The sequence below is a fragment of the Macrotis lagotis genome, chromosome 1 (assembly GCF_037893015.1).
Source record: "Macrotis lagotis isolate mMagLag1 chromosome 1, bilby.v1.9.chrom.fasta, whole genome shotgun sequence".
Lineage (NCBI taxonomy): Eukaryota > Metazoa > Chordata > Mammalia > Peramelemorphia > Peramelidae > Macrotis > Macrotis lagotis.
The window spans coordinates 195,545,754-195,562,829 of NC_133658.1; the positions used below are offsets into that span (position 1 = coordinate 195,545,754).

Sequence of the window (17,076 nt, forward strand, 5' to 3'; positions counted from 1 at the left end):
TGACATTATAATAATATGGCACAACTGGATCACCACTCTCAATTGATGGCCATTCCCTCAATTTCCAAATCTTTGTCACTCCAAAAAGAATGATTTTTTTGACACATTATAGAACTTTTTATTTTGTTTGATCTCTTTGGAATACAGACCTACTAGTGGTATTGTTGCATTAAAACATCTATATAGTTTCATAGTCTTTTTGGCACAGTTCCAAATTGTTTTCCTTAATGGTTGGACTAGTAGCTTCATCAACAGTTCATTGTTGTACCTATTTTCCCACATTACATCCAGCATTTGTCAATTCTGATATGGATTAGAATGTAACTCAGAGTTGTTTTCATTTGTATTTCCCTAATCTGTGGTGATTTAGAATACTTTTTTCACATTATTAGATGACTGATTTTTCTTCTGAAAACTGCTTGTTCAGAGAAACTTGCCTTAAAAATTTTTTGATTTACTTCATTAGCCATGGTACTTTTTAGCAAAATGTAGTTTCCCTAATTATCTTTTTTTAATTAATATCCCTGATTAGCTCTATTTTTGCTTTTGTTTTGTCTAAGAGTCTAGTGGCTACCTCTGCCTTTTTTTGCCTTTTACTTTTTCTATTTTCTCTCTCTCTCTCTCTCTCTCTCTCTCTCTCTCTCTCTCTCTCTCTCTCTCTCTCTCTCTCGGTTGTTCTGTGCCCCTTTCTTTTGATCTCTGTATCTTTGTCTCTGCCTTGGTCTCTCTGTCTCTGTATCTGCCTCTTTCTGTATCTCTCTCTGTCTTGTGCTATCTCTCTCTCTTTAAAAGTCTGTTTTGCTTTTGATCAGTGCTTTCTTTTGTCCTTTTTTATCATCCCCTCCTTTTCTTATCACCTTTCTCTCCTAGTTTCCTTGTGGCTTAAGTTATAATTCTATGTCCAGCTGAGTGTGTGAGTGTGGGTGTCTGTGGACACCCACACACATACACACACACAAACATATATTCTATTTTTAAACCAATTTAGATGATGCTGGGGTTCAAGTATTGTCTGTCCTCACTCCCTCTATTTTTCCTTCCACTGTAAAAGGTCTTCCTGTCATGTCTCTTTTTTGAGATAACATTCTCCTTTCTTCTTCTCCCTACCCCCTTTCTCCCAGTGCATCTCTCTTATCCCTTTAGTTGTTTTTTAGATCATCCCAACATAATCGACACACCCATATGTGCTATCTATCTATCTATCTATCTATCCATCTATCTATTTATCTATCTATTCTTCTGTCCTAAGGAATTACATATATATCATCTTTCCATATAAGCCTATAAACACATTAACCTTATTGTTTCCCTTATGATTTCTCTTATACCTTCGTATTCTTGAGTTTTATGCTTAAATGTGAAATTTTCTATTCAACTCTGACCTTTTTATCAGAAATGCTTGAAAGTCATCTATTTAATTAAATATCCATTTTCATCCCAAAAGATTTTACTCAATTTTGCCTGGTAGGTTTTCTTGGTTTTAATCCAAGCTTCTTTGCTTTCTGGAATATCATGTTGCAAGGTCTCCACTTCTTTAAAATTGTTGTTCAGTCATTTTAGTTGCATGCAATTTTTTTTCAATTCTATTTGAAAGATACTAGAATGCTTCACTATTTCCTTCTCTAGTTCATTTTACGCATGAGGAAACCGAGGCAAATAGGTTTAAGTAATATACCAAGGTTGATACAGATAGTAAGTGTCTGATGCTACATTTAAACACAAGAAGATGAGTCTTCCTGTCTCTAGGACAAGGACTCTCCTAATTTCTGTGGACAAAAAAATCATGCTACCTTTTGAAGCAAATTTGGGAATCATTTCTAATGAGACATATGTGAGGTATGTGTAGCATAATCAGCCGAAGGGAAAAAAAATCAGTGATTTCTTTATATTTCTTTATATTCTTTATATTTAATTTCTTTATATTCACTTTAATTTCTGCTCCTTCTCTCAACTTTCCCTTTCTTTTAAATTGGGAATGTCTACATCTAGCATATCCATTATTTCAGTTCTTGCAGGAAACATTTAATCACTGAAAAAATTGCCTTTTTTTAGTTGAGGAAATTAATTGGTAGAATAGTGTGCTAGATCTGAAGTCAGGAAGATCTGAGTTCAAATTTGTCCTCAAACCTTTATTAAGTATGTGATTAACTGGCAAATTAGTTAACCTCTGCCTCAATTTCCTTAACTGTAAAATGGGTACAATAACAGTACCTTCTAGTTTTTGTTGGAAAGAATGAGATAACATTTGTAAAACTTAGTGAACACAGTCACTATCACAAAGTAAGTGCTTTCTATATATGTTTCTCCCCTACTGATCTAATCTAGGTATAAGGCTTCTATTTTACTTGTAGAATATAATGATTGCTCTTTTTCAAAGCTAATTCATCACGAATTAACTTTTTTTGCCCATTTTTTTCAATAGGAAACAATCCAGGGTTTTGTGATGATCCAGGAACACCAGCTCATGGCTCTAGGCTTGGGGAGGAATTCAAAGCTAAAAGTCTTCTCCGTTTCTCCTGTGAAATGGGTTACCAGTTGAGAGGTTCTCCTGAAAGAACATGCTTGCTCAATGGGTCTTGGTCTGGAGTTCAGCCAGTGTGTGAGGGTATGTAGCTCTTTCAGTATTCCTATACCCCTATAGCTCTTTTCCCTAATAGTAGGTGTGACAGGTTTCAAGTATGGCATCATACAAAATAATTCAGTTATGGAAATTATGGAATTTCCATGCACAATAGAATATGGTCTCTGACTTCCAGAATTTAATGATATTTTGAAACAAGTCTCCAAATCTTTTTTTTTAATTGGCCTAAGTATATGATAATGTTGGGGTAAGAATGTGATGGTAAGTGATGAAGCAGAGGATTGCAAGGGATTCTGGCAGATAGTTACAGACCATTGTGCTTTCATGCCCAAGAACCAAAGTAAGAACATAATATTAACTATCTGAGAACTGAATTCTAAAAATTTTGACTAAGAACCTACTCTGTGTGAGGCTAGAAATCAGTAAAATGATGATGATCCCTTTGCTAAAAAGCATCATTAAGGGAAGTTGGCAGCTCCTTCTCAAATTTTCCCCTTATATTTAATCACCTATTACACTTTGGTGCTAAGGATAACAAGTCTAATCTCTATTTCCCAAAGCAGCTCAAAAGCTTGAGGACAGCTGTCCTGTCCCACCCCATAAATAGGCATATTTCACACTCACAGAAGTGTATTAACCTGCTTAAGGAAACTCCAATCTCAAGAATCCACTCCAATACCCTTTTCCCAAACAGCTTTACATCATTTGTGCCAAGTGGACAGTTAAGGCACTAATAAATCATTGCTCCTCAGGTGATGATTTTTCTTCCTGAGTTTAACAATATTGACTAATTCAATTACTTCCAAGAACAAAAAAAAATCATTAGAATTCTGTCAGTAACCTTCTAGAAAGAAAGGGAGGTTAAGGTAGGTTATTTAAATTTTCTATAAAATAAATTCATTATTCAGTGACATTCTAAATGGCATATTATCAATAAGTGAATGAAAATGAATGGCATATAATAGTGTATAAGGGTGCCTGAGACAGAAGAACTATTACATTTTATAGATTTAGAACTGGAAGGGATTTTAGATATCATCTAGATCAACTTCTTCATTTTATGGGTGAGAAAACTGCAGTCTAGGGAGAGAAAGTGAATTGCTCATGGATTTACAGATGAATGAGATTTGAACTAGGATTTGAACCCAGGTTCTTTAACTCTATATTGCACATTTTCCATTATATCATATTGCCTCATATGATGAAAATCGCATATTTGGGGAAATTTTTGAATAAAAGAAATGAGGAATAGATTTTGACAAACATATTACCATAAAAAACTGAAATCATTCTTCATACATTAAGATGCTATGCAAAACATGTTGAAGAGAGAAAAAACCCACTCTTTTTCAAAGAATTGCTAAAATGAAAATTTCCCAATGGTAAGCCCATTTTTATTTACTTGGCTGAATGATTTTGAAGTCAAGTTTGAATCTTAATTGAGGTGGATATGTGTTGTCAGTTTACATAGGGATATGAGGTACCAAAGTATATTATTTATTCTAATTTAAGAGCTTGGGACATCATTATTATATTAGGAGATCCCCAAATAATTTAGTTTGGCAAGAATTAAAACCACTACGGATGAGTGATGTGTTGCATTGGAATCACAATCCTTTAGGCCTGTGTTAGAACATTGTGAATGATAGTCTTATAAAGTATCAATATATTCATCCATTTGAATAAAAGAATTTAATTGCATGTCACTCAGTAGTCTGCCTTATGTAGTTCATGCAAAGAATTTTTTAAAAATATCAAATAGTTTTGTCCCAAATTGAAGAATTTAAAATGAGACTGTAAAACTTTCAAAGTCTTCACTAAGAATATTAAGACCAACCTTCTGAAGCTCTCTTAATTCCCTTTCTCCACTTTTCAAATCTTATTATAACCTGTGCTCCTTGGATATCAGAACTATTTCATTAAGCACAATGCTTGGAAAATAGTAGATGTTTAATAAATGTCTGCTACTTTCTATTCCTTTCTTCTTTCTGGCCATTCTTTCTAAGTTTTATTTACTGGATTTTCATCCACTTCCCAGATTCTCTGTGTGACTATATGTCTTAGACTCTATCCTGGGTCCCCTTCTCTCTCTACTCTCATTCTTGGTTATCACATGAATTCAACCATCATCCTCAATGTAGATAATTATAATAGCCAATATTATATATTATATAAGTATATATTATTTAATATATTATAATAGCCAATATTAATATTTTGTTTTAATTACCTCTCAAATTTCCTTTGTCCTTTGAATTTTTTTTGTTCAATGTCCTTTTGTCATCACTAGTTTTATTTTTTCCCTTTTATTTATTGATGTTTTATTTTTCCAAACACATGTTATAAAAGTTTTTCAACATTTATCCATATACCTATGTATTTTTTTTTGGCAAGGCAGTGGGGTTAAGTAACTTGCTCAAAGTCACACAGCTAGGCGATTATTAAGTGTGTGAGGCCAGATTTGAACTCAGGTAATTCCCTGCTGATGTATATTTTTCAGTTACAAAATTTAATTCCACCCTCCCTCTCCACCCTCCCTCCCCTCAGGGATGAACAGTCAGGTTAAAATTGTGCATTTACATTTATTTTAAGCATTTTTACAGATTAGTCACTTTCAGTATGAGGAATTAAGATTAAGGGAAAGATATATAAGAGATGTGTTTTTTAAAAAAGTGAATGTAGTGTTCATCAGATTTTGAAGAATTTTTGCTGTGTTTTGTTTTGTTTTTCTTCCTCTGAATGGGGATAGCATTGGCCATAGCCAGTTTAAAACAGTTGTCCTAGCTCTCTGTATTGCTGAGAGCAGCTGAATCCATCAGGGTTGATCATCTCACAGTGTTGTTGTCAATGTGTACATTATTCTCTTGGTTCATCACTAGTTTTTTGGTTACCTGATTTCATAACCTTGGAGTCACACTTATCACTTCCTTCTTCTGTATCCCTTCCCCCGATTATTCAATGAGTTACTTATCCTGTTGAATGTACCTCTGCACTACTCTCCAATCACACAGCTATCACCCTAATTCAACTTCCCAACATCTTTTACTTATACTATTATAATAGTTGCCTAATGGTTCTCCTGGCCTTCAATCTTTCCATTTACAAGTAGGTCTTCCATTTGACTGCCCAATTGAGATTTCTAAAGAACAAGTTTACTGATATCACTCCCCTTGCTCAGGAAACCCCAGTGGTTCCCAATTGCCATTAGTAAAATGTACAAATGTTTCTATTTAGCAATTAAATCCATTTGTAATTTGCATGCACCTTACCTTTTCAATATTAATAGACATCACTGTCATTCACATATGCTTTGGTATAGCCTTCTGGCCTTCTTGTTTATTCATAGCTTTTTGTTTCTTCCATTGCTTTTGTAAAGGCTGTCCTACCATAACTGGAAAGCAATACTTCTTTTAACCTTTGCTTCATAGAATTAGTAATTTCCTTTAAGACTGAATTGAATTGTTACCTGATAGCTACTTTCTTCATGTTATTGTCCTCTTAGTTCACTTTGAGCAACCCTTGCATTTTTTTTTGTTTGTTTTTGCAAGGCAAATGGGGTTATGTGGCTTGCCCAAGGCCACACAGCTAGGTAATTATTAAGTGTCTGAGACTGGATCTGAACCCAGGTACTCCTGACTCCAGGGCCATGCTCTATCCACTATGCCACCTAGCCGCCCCTTTAATAAAATATTCTTGTTTAAGAGTAAATGAAATACCCCCTCCCCCAAAAAAATATAGACTCACTTGAGCGATAAAGTAAAAGGGAGAGAAAAAAATTAAAATTAAAAAAATTAATAGTAATAATTGTAGGTATGGCCAGGTGGCACAATGGATGGAGCACCAGCCCTGGAGCCAGGAGTGCCCAAGCCCATATCCGGCCCCACACACCCAAAAATCACCCAGCCATGTGACATGTAAGCCACCTCAACCCCACTGCCCTGCAAAAACCCCCAAAAGAAAAAAAGATCCAAAATAAAATAAAATAGTAATAATTGTAGGAGTGGCTGGGTGGCAGACAGAGCAATGGCCCTTGAGCCAGGAGCACCCGGGTCCAAATCCGGGCTCAGACACTCAACAATCACCCTGCTATACAGCCCCAGGCAGGACATCCAGCCCCATTTGCCCTGCACTCCCCCAAAATAATAATAATAAAAATTGTGATTGAGTCTTTGTTCCAACACCAACAACTCTGTTGCAGGTGTATCACATTCTTTATGATACATCCATCGCAAAAATTACTTCCATATTTTTCCACCGTTGCCATGCTGATCGCAACTCCCTCCTTTCGTATTTCTCCACTACCATGTACTATATTTTCTCTTTCCTTTCACTCTGACTCTGCTGTAGGGTCACTGAGTGGTGCAGCAGACAGATCCCTAGTCCTGGGGCCAAGAGGCCCCGATCCCCCACACCACCCCTTAGGCCCAGAATACACCTGGCCCTATGGTCCTGGACAGGCCTTCCAATCCCAGCTCCTTGCAAGAAGTAAAAAAGAAAATGTTTTATATCTGACCACTCTCCCCCAATGATCCATCCTCTCCTCCATCATTCACATCCCTCCCTTCCCCCTGTGCCCCCCTACTTCTTACTCCAGATGTCTATACCCCATTGAGTATATATGCTGTTTCCTCTCCTAGCCACCTCTGATAAAAGCGAAGATTCCCTCATTCCCCCTTGCCTTCCCCCCCCTTCCATATCATTGCAATACCTCATCGCAATAAAGAAAAATCGTATTATGTGAAATATCTTGGTCTATTCCCCCTCTCCTTTTTCTTTCTCATTACATTTCCCTTCATTCTATTGACTCCATTTTTATACCATATTTTATCTTCAAATTCAGATTTCTCCTGTGATTCAACTATAAAAGCCCCTTCTACCTGCTCTATTAATTAAGAAGGTTCATATGAGTATTATCAGTGTCATTTTTCTATGAAGGAATACATGCAGTTCATCATCATTAAGTCCCTCATGTTTTCCCCCTCTCCTCCAATCCCTGTGCTTCTCCTGAGTCCTGTATTTGAAGATCAAACCTTCTGTTCAGCTCTGGCCATTCCAACAGGAACATTTGAAATTCTCCTGGTTCATTGCAAGTCCATCTTTTTCCTGGACGAGGACATTCATTTTTGCTGGGTAGTTGATTCTCGGTTGCACTCCAAGCTCTTTTGCCTTCTGGTATATTATAATCCAAGCCCTATGAGCTTTTAATATAGTTGCTGCTAAGTCCTGTGTGATCCTGACTGCAGCTCCACGATGTTTGAATTGTGTCCTTCTGGCTGCTTGTAATATTTTATCTATAACTTGGGAGTTTTGGAACTTGGCTATAATATTCCTAGGGGATGGTTTTTTGGGATCTCTTTCTCGGGGGGGATCAATGGACTCTCTCCATTTCTATTTTGCCTTCTGCTTCTAGGATATCAGGGAAATTTTCCTGTAGTAATTCTTTGAAAATGATGTCAAGGCTCTTTTCCTGATCATGACTTTCAGGTATTCCAATAATTTTTAAATTATCTTTCCTAAATCTGTTTTCCATATCAGTTGTTTTTTCAATGAGATGTTTCACATTTTCTTCTAATTTTTCATTTTTATTGGTTTTGAAGTAATGCGTCCTGATTTTTCATAAATTCATCAATCTCCCCGAGTTCTATTTTTTGTCTAAAGGATTTGTTTTTCTCAGAGAGTTTTCTTATCTCTTTTTCCATCTGGCCAATTTTGCTTTTTAAAGCATTCTTTTCCTCAATAACTTTTTGAACTGTTTTATCCATTTGACCTAAGCTGGTTTTTAGCATGCTATTTTCTTCAGCATTTTTTTGGATTTCCTTGACTAAGCTGCTGACTTCATTTTCATGTTTTTTCTGCATCTCTCTCATTTCTTTTCCCAGTTTTTCTTCTAACTCCCTCATTTGATTTTCAAAGTCTTTTTTGAGCTCTGTCATAGCCTGATCCCAATTTCTGTTTTTCTTGGAATCTTTAGATGCAGGAGCTTGTGTTTCCTCATCTTCAGACTGAGTATATTGATCCTTCTTGGGATCATAGATAATGTATTTCTCAATGGTCTTCTTTTTTCTCTACTTGCTCATTTTCCCAGCCTAAACCTGTTTTGGGGGGTGCTTCCTGAGCTTTTGGGACATGCCCACAAGGGTCTCAGTGTGTGAGGCTCTTTCCTCCCTCCTGGTCAGTAAATGACCATATGTTCCCACCTCTGCCACGGGGCTGAGGTGGGGGGGGGGGCCCTGCTGTTCTATGGGGGGGCCTAGACTGCGATCAGGATCTGAATGTGGTCAGAACCCCAGAGTCCTGTTCCAGGGGCAGAGGACAGAGCTTGGCAGTTTCTCTCACTCCCCTCCCTCAGCTCAATGTGCTCATGCCCTGGGGGCTCCTGCTTACCAGCTCAGCCTGCTTATGTTTCTTGGATCTGGGCTGTGGTGGCCATGCTGCTTGCTGTGTACCCTGAGGTCTGGGCTTCATGTGCTCATTCTGGCAGAAGTCCCCTGATTTTCCCCCAATTTGTGCCTGGTCCTCCCCCGGGGCGTAGCTCAGGAAACTCCCCCACTGCTGTGAGCCTGTGGCTCCCAGTGCTGTGGGGCTGCCTCTGGGAGGCTGAAGTTTTTTTGCTCTGGGGGGCCACCCCTCCAACTCCGGGGAGCAGAGCCTTTCTGCCCTTTTCCAGGTTACCTTGAGTAGGAGAACTGCCTCACTGGGTCCCTCTGTGGGTTCTGTCTCTTGAAAATTTAGTTAAATTCCTTAGTTTCGAAGATTTATAAGAGAGCGCCTAAGACAAGATCCGCTCTTGTTGTCATCTTGGCTCCGTGCCCAGGGATTCTTCAACCCTCATATTTTACATATGAGCAAACTGGGGTCAAAATAATGTAAATGACTTGTTCAAGGGGAAGAGATGCATTTTGTGCAAATTAAAACATTTCTGAGGTACCACTGCTCAGATTGGCCAATATGACCAGAAGGAACAATGATTAATGTTGGAAGGGATGTGGGAAATCTGGGAAACTAATGCAGTGTTGGTGGAGCTGTGAACTAATCCAACCTTTCTGGAGATTAATTTGGAATTATGCCCAAAGGGCAATTAAAATTTGCATATCCTTTGATCCAACAATACCTCTACTAGATCTATACCCTAAGAGATCATGAAAAAAGGGTAAAAATATCACTTGTACAAAAATATTCATCGCAGCTCTATTTGGAGTGACAAAGAATTGGAAATGGAGGGGAATGTTCATTAACTGGGGAATGACTGAACAAATTGTGATTTTATATATCTATATATATATGTATATATACATATATGTATATATAAGAAATATATATATATATATTTATATATATATATATAAGAAATCATGAGGTTTGGGACATCAGGAAAGCTTCGAAAGACTTATATGAATTGTTGCTGAGTGAGATGAGCAGAACCAGAACATTGTACCCTTTAACAACAATATGGAATGATGATAAACTTTAATGGACTTACTCACTCCAATAATATATTGATCGGGGACAATTTTAGAAGAATACCATTTGTATCCAGGGAGAGAACTTTGAAGGTTAAACAAAGACCAAAGACTATTATCTTCAAATTTTTAAAATTGTCTTATATATATTACATAATTTTGCTATTTCTGATGTTTTCTTTCTTCTTTATGGATTTGTTTTTTCTCTTAACACATTTATTTTTGATCTTTACATATCATGGAAACAAATGTAAAAGACTATATCAGATCACCTGTTGGTGGAGGAGGAAGGGAAGGAAGATTGGGGGGGGGGGATTGTACAATTCAACACCTTGTAAAAATGATTGGTAGAGATTACAATTATATATAATCAGTGTTGAGTACCTTTCTGATCTTGTTTATCCTTTCCCCAGGCGAGCATTGGAGGGTTGGGTGACAAGGAAGACAAGTTCTCCATTTTTATACCACAGTCTCAGTTTATTGGCCAAAATACAAGGGCTTAAATATTCTCCCCAATTCCTAATCCACTCCCACTCCCGGGGCTTTTAGTAAAAAAACATTCACATTCTTGTGTTTAAGGGCACCAGGTGATAAAGGCCTGCAGTATTCACACACACACACACACACACACACACACACACACACACACACAGCAATCCCTAATCTATATCCCTCTTCTTGTCATTTTTTGAAACAAAATTATTATATAATGAATGCCACATAAGTTGTAAACAAAAGTTCAAAAATAGTATAAACAAATGTCAACTATATAATAGTAAAAACCAATATTCCTGAATTCATTGAAATACCTTTTATCCCCAACTTCAAAACAGACAAAGATTACAATTTTTTTTTTCTTTTGCCAACAAATAACCTTTCAAAGCAATCAAATTCAAAACCCAAACTAAAAGGAATAACTTTTAACTCAGGTAACATTTAACTTTCAGATCTGAATTACACACACACACACACACACACACACACTCACACAAACAACTCTCTCTTTTATCACATTTACCAAGCTGAGACTGATACCCTGGCCAGTACCAGACCTCAGAATATAGAAACATTTTCCCACCTCTCCAAGCCAGTGGGAACCTGTAAAATGGCCTATAGATGTTTTAAATACACACACACACACACACACACACACACAACACACCAAAATATTAGCCATAGCACAGGCTTCATTTGTAAGACAATATCTAAATTTCCCAATCTCAGAAAAAAAATCTTCTTCCTTTTTTCTTTTAACTAATTGAACCAGGTAGTTTCCCAATCAATAGCCAATTGCCCAACCTCCCCCCTCCTCCCCAAACCAGGAAGAAGGCACGGAGGTCCCTTTATTTCTAGAATAAGCTTTTGCAGGGGTCTTGTCCTTGTAGCAAAGCTGCATTTCATCTAAGACAAAAGCTTGAGTTTTGAAATTCCAAATAAAGGAAGATTTCCCTTCTCCCTCCCCCGACCCTCTACAGAGGGTGAGAATGGCAGAGAATGAGAGAGAGCATTTATAATTACTTGAGATGTTGACAGTAGAATTTGGAGTTGTTGCATTTTGTGAACAGTAGCTGTCACCATAACAAAGTGTCCAATAGCGTGTGACATTTTTGCTCTCAACAGAGGAAGTGCAGTTAGTGCTCAATTCACAGCCCTCTGCTGCCGGAGAAACAGCCATGGCATGCTTGATTTTAGGCTGGAAAGTGAGACTCGTTGTGGCTTCTGGAGTGAAATTTGTCATAGGCATCAGGGTCCATGTCAGCAGTGGCCGAAAAGAATAGCAAGCAGGTCTTCTGCTTGATGGTGCTGGTACAGACTGATGCTGAGGAAGAAATTCCATCTGCCTCTGAGACTCCACTTCCCTCTGACTCTTTAATGCTAAATACTTAATTGTTTTCTCACCTTTGCTTTTTCCTTAATGCTGAATAATATTTGTCTTCTCACTTTGTTACACCTCCGTGTTCCAACTTAAAAATCAGCGGCCTAGTAACTGTTACTTTCTCTGGAGTCGTCTGCTCCCGGTTCTCTTGCTTTTATCTTCTGGTCCTTGGACTCCAGTCAGATAACTCTGCCTTCATGTCTCTGTTTGGACTTCAATATGTTGAGTCCCTTTCTGGGCTCTCTTATTCTTTCCCCAGGAGAGCATTGGAGGAATGGGAGACAAGTTCTTCCTTTGTACACCAAGGTCTCTGTTTATTCCCCAAAATACAAGTGCTTAAATATCCTCCCTAGTCCCTAATCTACTCCCCGCCCCACTCCCATGGCACTTAGTAAAATAAGGTTCTGGTGCTCAGGGGCACCAGGTGATGAAGATTTACATAGGGCAATCAGTATTACCACATACAACAGTCCCTAACAAATTGGAAAACAAATGAAATATTAATATAGTTTTAAAAAGGAGGGTAAAGGAGAAGCATTTTGGTAGAACAGAAAGGCTACTTGATTTGAAGTCACCATATTAAAATCCACTATCAGTCACTTAACACACATATGATCATAAGCACATTACTTGCATTCTTTAAGCCTCAACTTGTTTATTTGTAAAATGAGGGGACTAGACTAAATTGCTAAAAGGACAACTTTAGTTCTATGAAATTATGATATAACCCTATGCAAATCAAAAAGTCACAGAATTTGAGAATTTAAGGGACCTCAAGCACTATCTTGTCTAAGCCATGTCAAGTAATGTTGAGCATGAAGACAAATATGTAGTAAATGTTATAGCCAGAATTCCAAACTAGGTATTAAAAAATAAAACTGTGATTCAAAATTCAATTTCTCAAAATCAAAATCCATTTGTGTTTCTAATATACTACCTCTCATGAGGGTTATCCTTTAGTAGAGAAAGTAAAGTCTGTTTATTAATAATAAAAAAGTACACTCAATAAACATTTGTTCAAGGAATGATGACTTTAACAAGCTAAGGAATATAATATTTTAATTATTATAGAAAATTAAGCAATATCCCAAGTAATATATTTCATAAGAGTTCTTGAGTTCATAAGATTTCATGCTGGAAAGAAGCTAAAAGATAATCTCCTCTAGTCCTCTCATCTTATAATTGAGAAAACTGATACTGAGAGGAGAGATGAAGGGATTTGCCCAAGGTCAGACATTCAGTAAGTAGCAGAGTAAAAATTTGAATCTGCTTTTTCTGTCTCCAATTCCAAATTTTTCCTTTGAAACCACACTGGCTATGTAACTATTTTTAGCCTAGGAAGTCTTTGGCTATAGATACCCATGTAGCAGGCATATGCTTTTTTTTTTTTTTTTTGCTGATTATGCCTAGCTAAGTTTTTAGAAACCATTACTTGAGAAAACCTAGAATAGATGGAGTCAGCGTCATATGGAGATATTCATGGAATGTAGACCTTTTCAGGAAAGAACATTGCCTTTAGGATTATAGATTAGAGGTCATCTAGTCTAGTCATCCTCTCATTTTTAAAGATGAGTATCTGAGGCCCCCAGAATTGAAATGACCTATCTGGGACCACACAAGTAATAAATGAGAGAATGAGGGTTTAAATCTAGTGCTGACAGCAAGAGTATGCTTCTATTCTTTTTCTCTCACTCAAATTCCAACCAACACCCCAGTTGAAATGTAGAATTACCAGGAAAGAGGCAATACCATCATCACAGTATAACTGCTATGAAACTTTACTGAGACAACCAATATAAGTATTGGTTGGAGTTTATACCTTGGCTTCCTTTCAAGGAGTCCTTCTTGACTTGTTTTCAAGCAGTATTTCTTTCCTACTAAAATGAAGAATGAAAGCAAATGAACATTTTATTATATATGATTGTTTATGTCCATATTTATGTATATAAAATTGTTCATGGTGCTTTTTTCAAGTATCTCCATCATTTTTTTGGAAATAAAGGATAATGACTCCCAACTTTGCCCGCTTTTTTACTTGGGTTTGTTGAAGCATTTCTCATGGCTAAAGATGTAGGAACTACAGTCAACTTTTCCAAAATGTAAAAAATGTTGATAGTAACTTTGAAATTATAAAGAAAAAGTTGGCCACAGTTTCTTGTTTACAGACAAGTTCCTATCCCAGATGCTATGACAATCTCTACTGAGTCTATCAAGAAAACTAAACCATGATGAAAACTTTCAGAGAATGTATAGTTATTGTTTAAAACAATAAAACACCAAAAACATAGTTAATGAGCCACAAGAGAAAAGTTTTTAAAAATATATTTTAGCATTTGCTAATTTATGGTTCTAATAATCTTTTATAACACCATTTAAAACTTTTTAGCTGTACACTTTATAGCCTTTCAATCATATTTTCATTATCTACATTTTATATCCTTATACATATTCTGAAATAATATAAAAATAACTACATCCTTTGACCTTAATTGCTTTGGTTAGTTATTGATTACCTAGTTTTGTCTTCTTTCAAACAAGTCAAAGTTTTAATCACGAAATGTTTCTATTCTTTTGACCATGAGTTTGGGCATTTTAAGATTCTTAAATTAGAAATAAAATGTATCCACCATCATCATAAAGTTTGTTATACTGACATATAAATGCATTCAGGCCTTGGTTTCCTGCTATTTACAGCTATTAGTAAGCAAACTAGGCTCCCAATAAAGATTTCCCTTTTGTCATAAGGAGGGAAAAGTCTTCATTCATCATTATTGAAATGTACCAGCCACCTCCTTAGTCTTCCTAGGACTCCCATTTCATATTCCTTATCACACAGTACATATTTCTTACCTTGGCCCATTCATAGATGATCAATGTTGAAGTTGTTGTAGTAGTCAACATAAGTGAGAAGTTTTGTTTGAGGAAGCAAGGAGTAAGAGAGAATAGTTACTGCTGTTACCATGCCCTTTCCTTTTTCAAATTGACCTAGAGCATTTTGTAAGTATTTTGTCATTTATCATCATAACACCCACACTACCATCCTATCTAGTAATTTACATTCATACCACCTTGTCTCTGTGTTCTGGGAGGTTGGGGACAGGGTTAAATTATGTCTTTTTTCCTCTTTTATTTACTGAATGAATGGTTGGGAGAAAGTTGTGTTGGATCACTCACCAGTTTCATTCTTCTTTGCTTGAAAAAGGAAGCCAGAGATTCTCTCTTGATCTGATAGGTTTGAATCAAATGAATATTTATCACAGAGGGTTCCCCTCCCCCCAGACTTACCTAGTAAAACAGTAGGAATTTCAGAAATGAATGAGAGACAAAGGACTCTCTAGTAGGAAAAGAAATCAGAGAATTAATGAGGGGTGGTAAGTAGAACAAGGAAAAAAGTTAGACCAGCTTTTTTTTAATATCTGGAATTTCCCCAGAATTTCCAAAATGGTGGTTCATAATTTAAGGGGGGGGGAGAGAGAGAGAGAGAGAGAGAGAGAGAGAGAGAGAGAGAGAGAGAGAGAGAGATTAAGAACATCTGCATTACAGATTCTTTCCTTCTTTGTGTGATATAATCCTTTATAACAAATCCTCATTCATCTTTAGCATATAGAGAAAAATCTTTAATCAAAGTGTATATTGTATAGAAAGTTTTAAAGAGTGCATGAGACTATAGAAAGCAAATGGTACCTATTCATCAGGAAATAGTGAGGAAGGAGAGGAGAAGGTGAAGCAGGTATAATGGTCAGGAATGCAGGAATGTGGAAAATTTTATGTAGGCAATTCAGTACTCAATCAAATGTGTAAGCTGGACCTGGCTTCAGTTCTTCATGACTACTTGCAGTGCAGAATAGTAACTTTTCTTTTGAACTCAGTTGGCCACTGGCATTTGGCATAATCACCTCCTCTTCCACTTTCTTCTGTGAGGGGTTCAAACATCCCTGGGTTTAGCTGGTCCTGTGTGACTTCTACTTCCCAAGATCCTTGAGTTGTTTTCTCTTCCTAAGAAACACTACAATGTCCACCAATCCCCTTGCCAATAAGGGAATGTAGATACCTACATAACTGTTTTTGTTCTAGTGCTTAGCACGCTGCTTCGAAGACAGACTCAGTAAATGCTTGTAGCTAAATTGCCTTCAGATATTGTTAAAATTTTTCTTGTCCAACTTTCTTTTTTTTTACAAGTGAACTAACTGACACAGAGAGGTTAAATTCTTGCCCAAATCCATACAACTTAATTGGAGAAAGAACCAAGGCTAAAAATAAAATCTATTATTTTTTCATATGGTATAATCCATATATTTTGTAGATTTAGCATTCCATTTTTTTTGGTTATTGTTGAAAGGCAATGGGGTTAAGTGACTTACCTACCCAAGGTCACATAGCTAAGTTAGTATTAAGTGTTTAAACTCAGCTACTTCTGACTCCAGGGCTGGTGCTCTATATCCACTGGGCCACCTAATTGCCCCAAGCATTCTATTTTGTGATAATTTTTCTAGGAAGGGAAAATAACCAAACAAAAAAGTTTCAACCTATCTTTGCCGACTCATCATACCACTAGCTGAACTGACCAATGTTCTAATTGCCTGTTGCTCCTTGCTCCCTTCAAGGTTCAGCTCCAGCAGCTTCCTAGAGGATATTTTTACTTGGTTCCTATGTTTTACTTATTTCCTGTGTTTAGTATTTGCTTCTCATCCTTTTAGATTTATTCCATTTATATTATTTTGCATTTGCTTATTGGTGTATATGTTTCATCCCCTGCCCAGCAACCTCAGGAGGAAGATACTATTATTAATCCCATTTTTATATTTGAGGAAACTGAGTCTGGCAAATGATAAATGACTTGCTCTGGGTCAAAGAACTAATTAATATCTGAGACCTAGTACTTTATCAGCTAAGTCATTTAACTGCCTTTTATCAGATAAGACAAACATTAATCTGGGACCCCCCAAAACCTGGGTTTTATAGCTGACAGATATTACAATCTTTACAGAAGCTAACACCTTAAAATAGAGAGACATCTGGTCCAGCAGAAAGTTTCTAACTAATCTCTAAATCCTCTAGAGAAGGGTTGGGTGTATCACTGTAAAACAGTGTCCAAAGCAGTTGTAATAATTTCATTGTTGGAGATGCCATCAAAATATAGTTATTTCATTATCTATGAA

At 36.7% G+C, this 17,076-nt stretch overlaps 1 protein-coding gene across 1 annotated transcript in view; it reads left to right on the plus strand.

Moving 5' to 3' along the window:
* The window catches only part of CSMD1 (CUB and Sushi multiple domains 1), a 2,413,561-nt gene that overhangs the window by 2,358,749 nt on the left and 37,736 nt on the right, over positions 1-17,076 (plus strand). Inside the window, exon 64 of the mRNA XM_074209535.1 lies at positions 2,423-2,605. Coding sequence (XP_074065636.1) covers positions 2,423-2,605 — 183 coding nt within the window. The remainder of the gene's footprint in view (positions 1-2,422; positions 2,606-17,076) is intronic.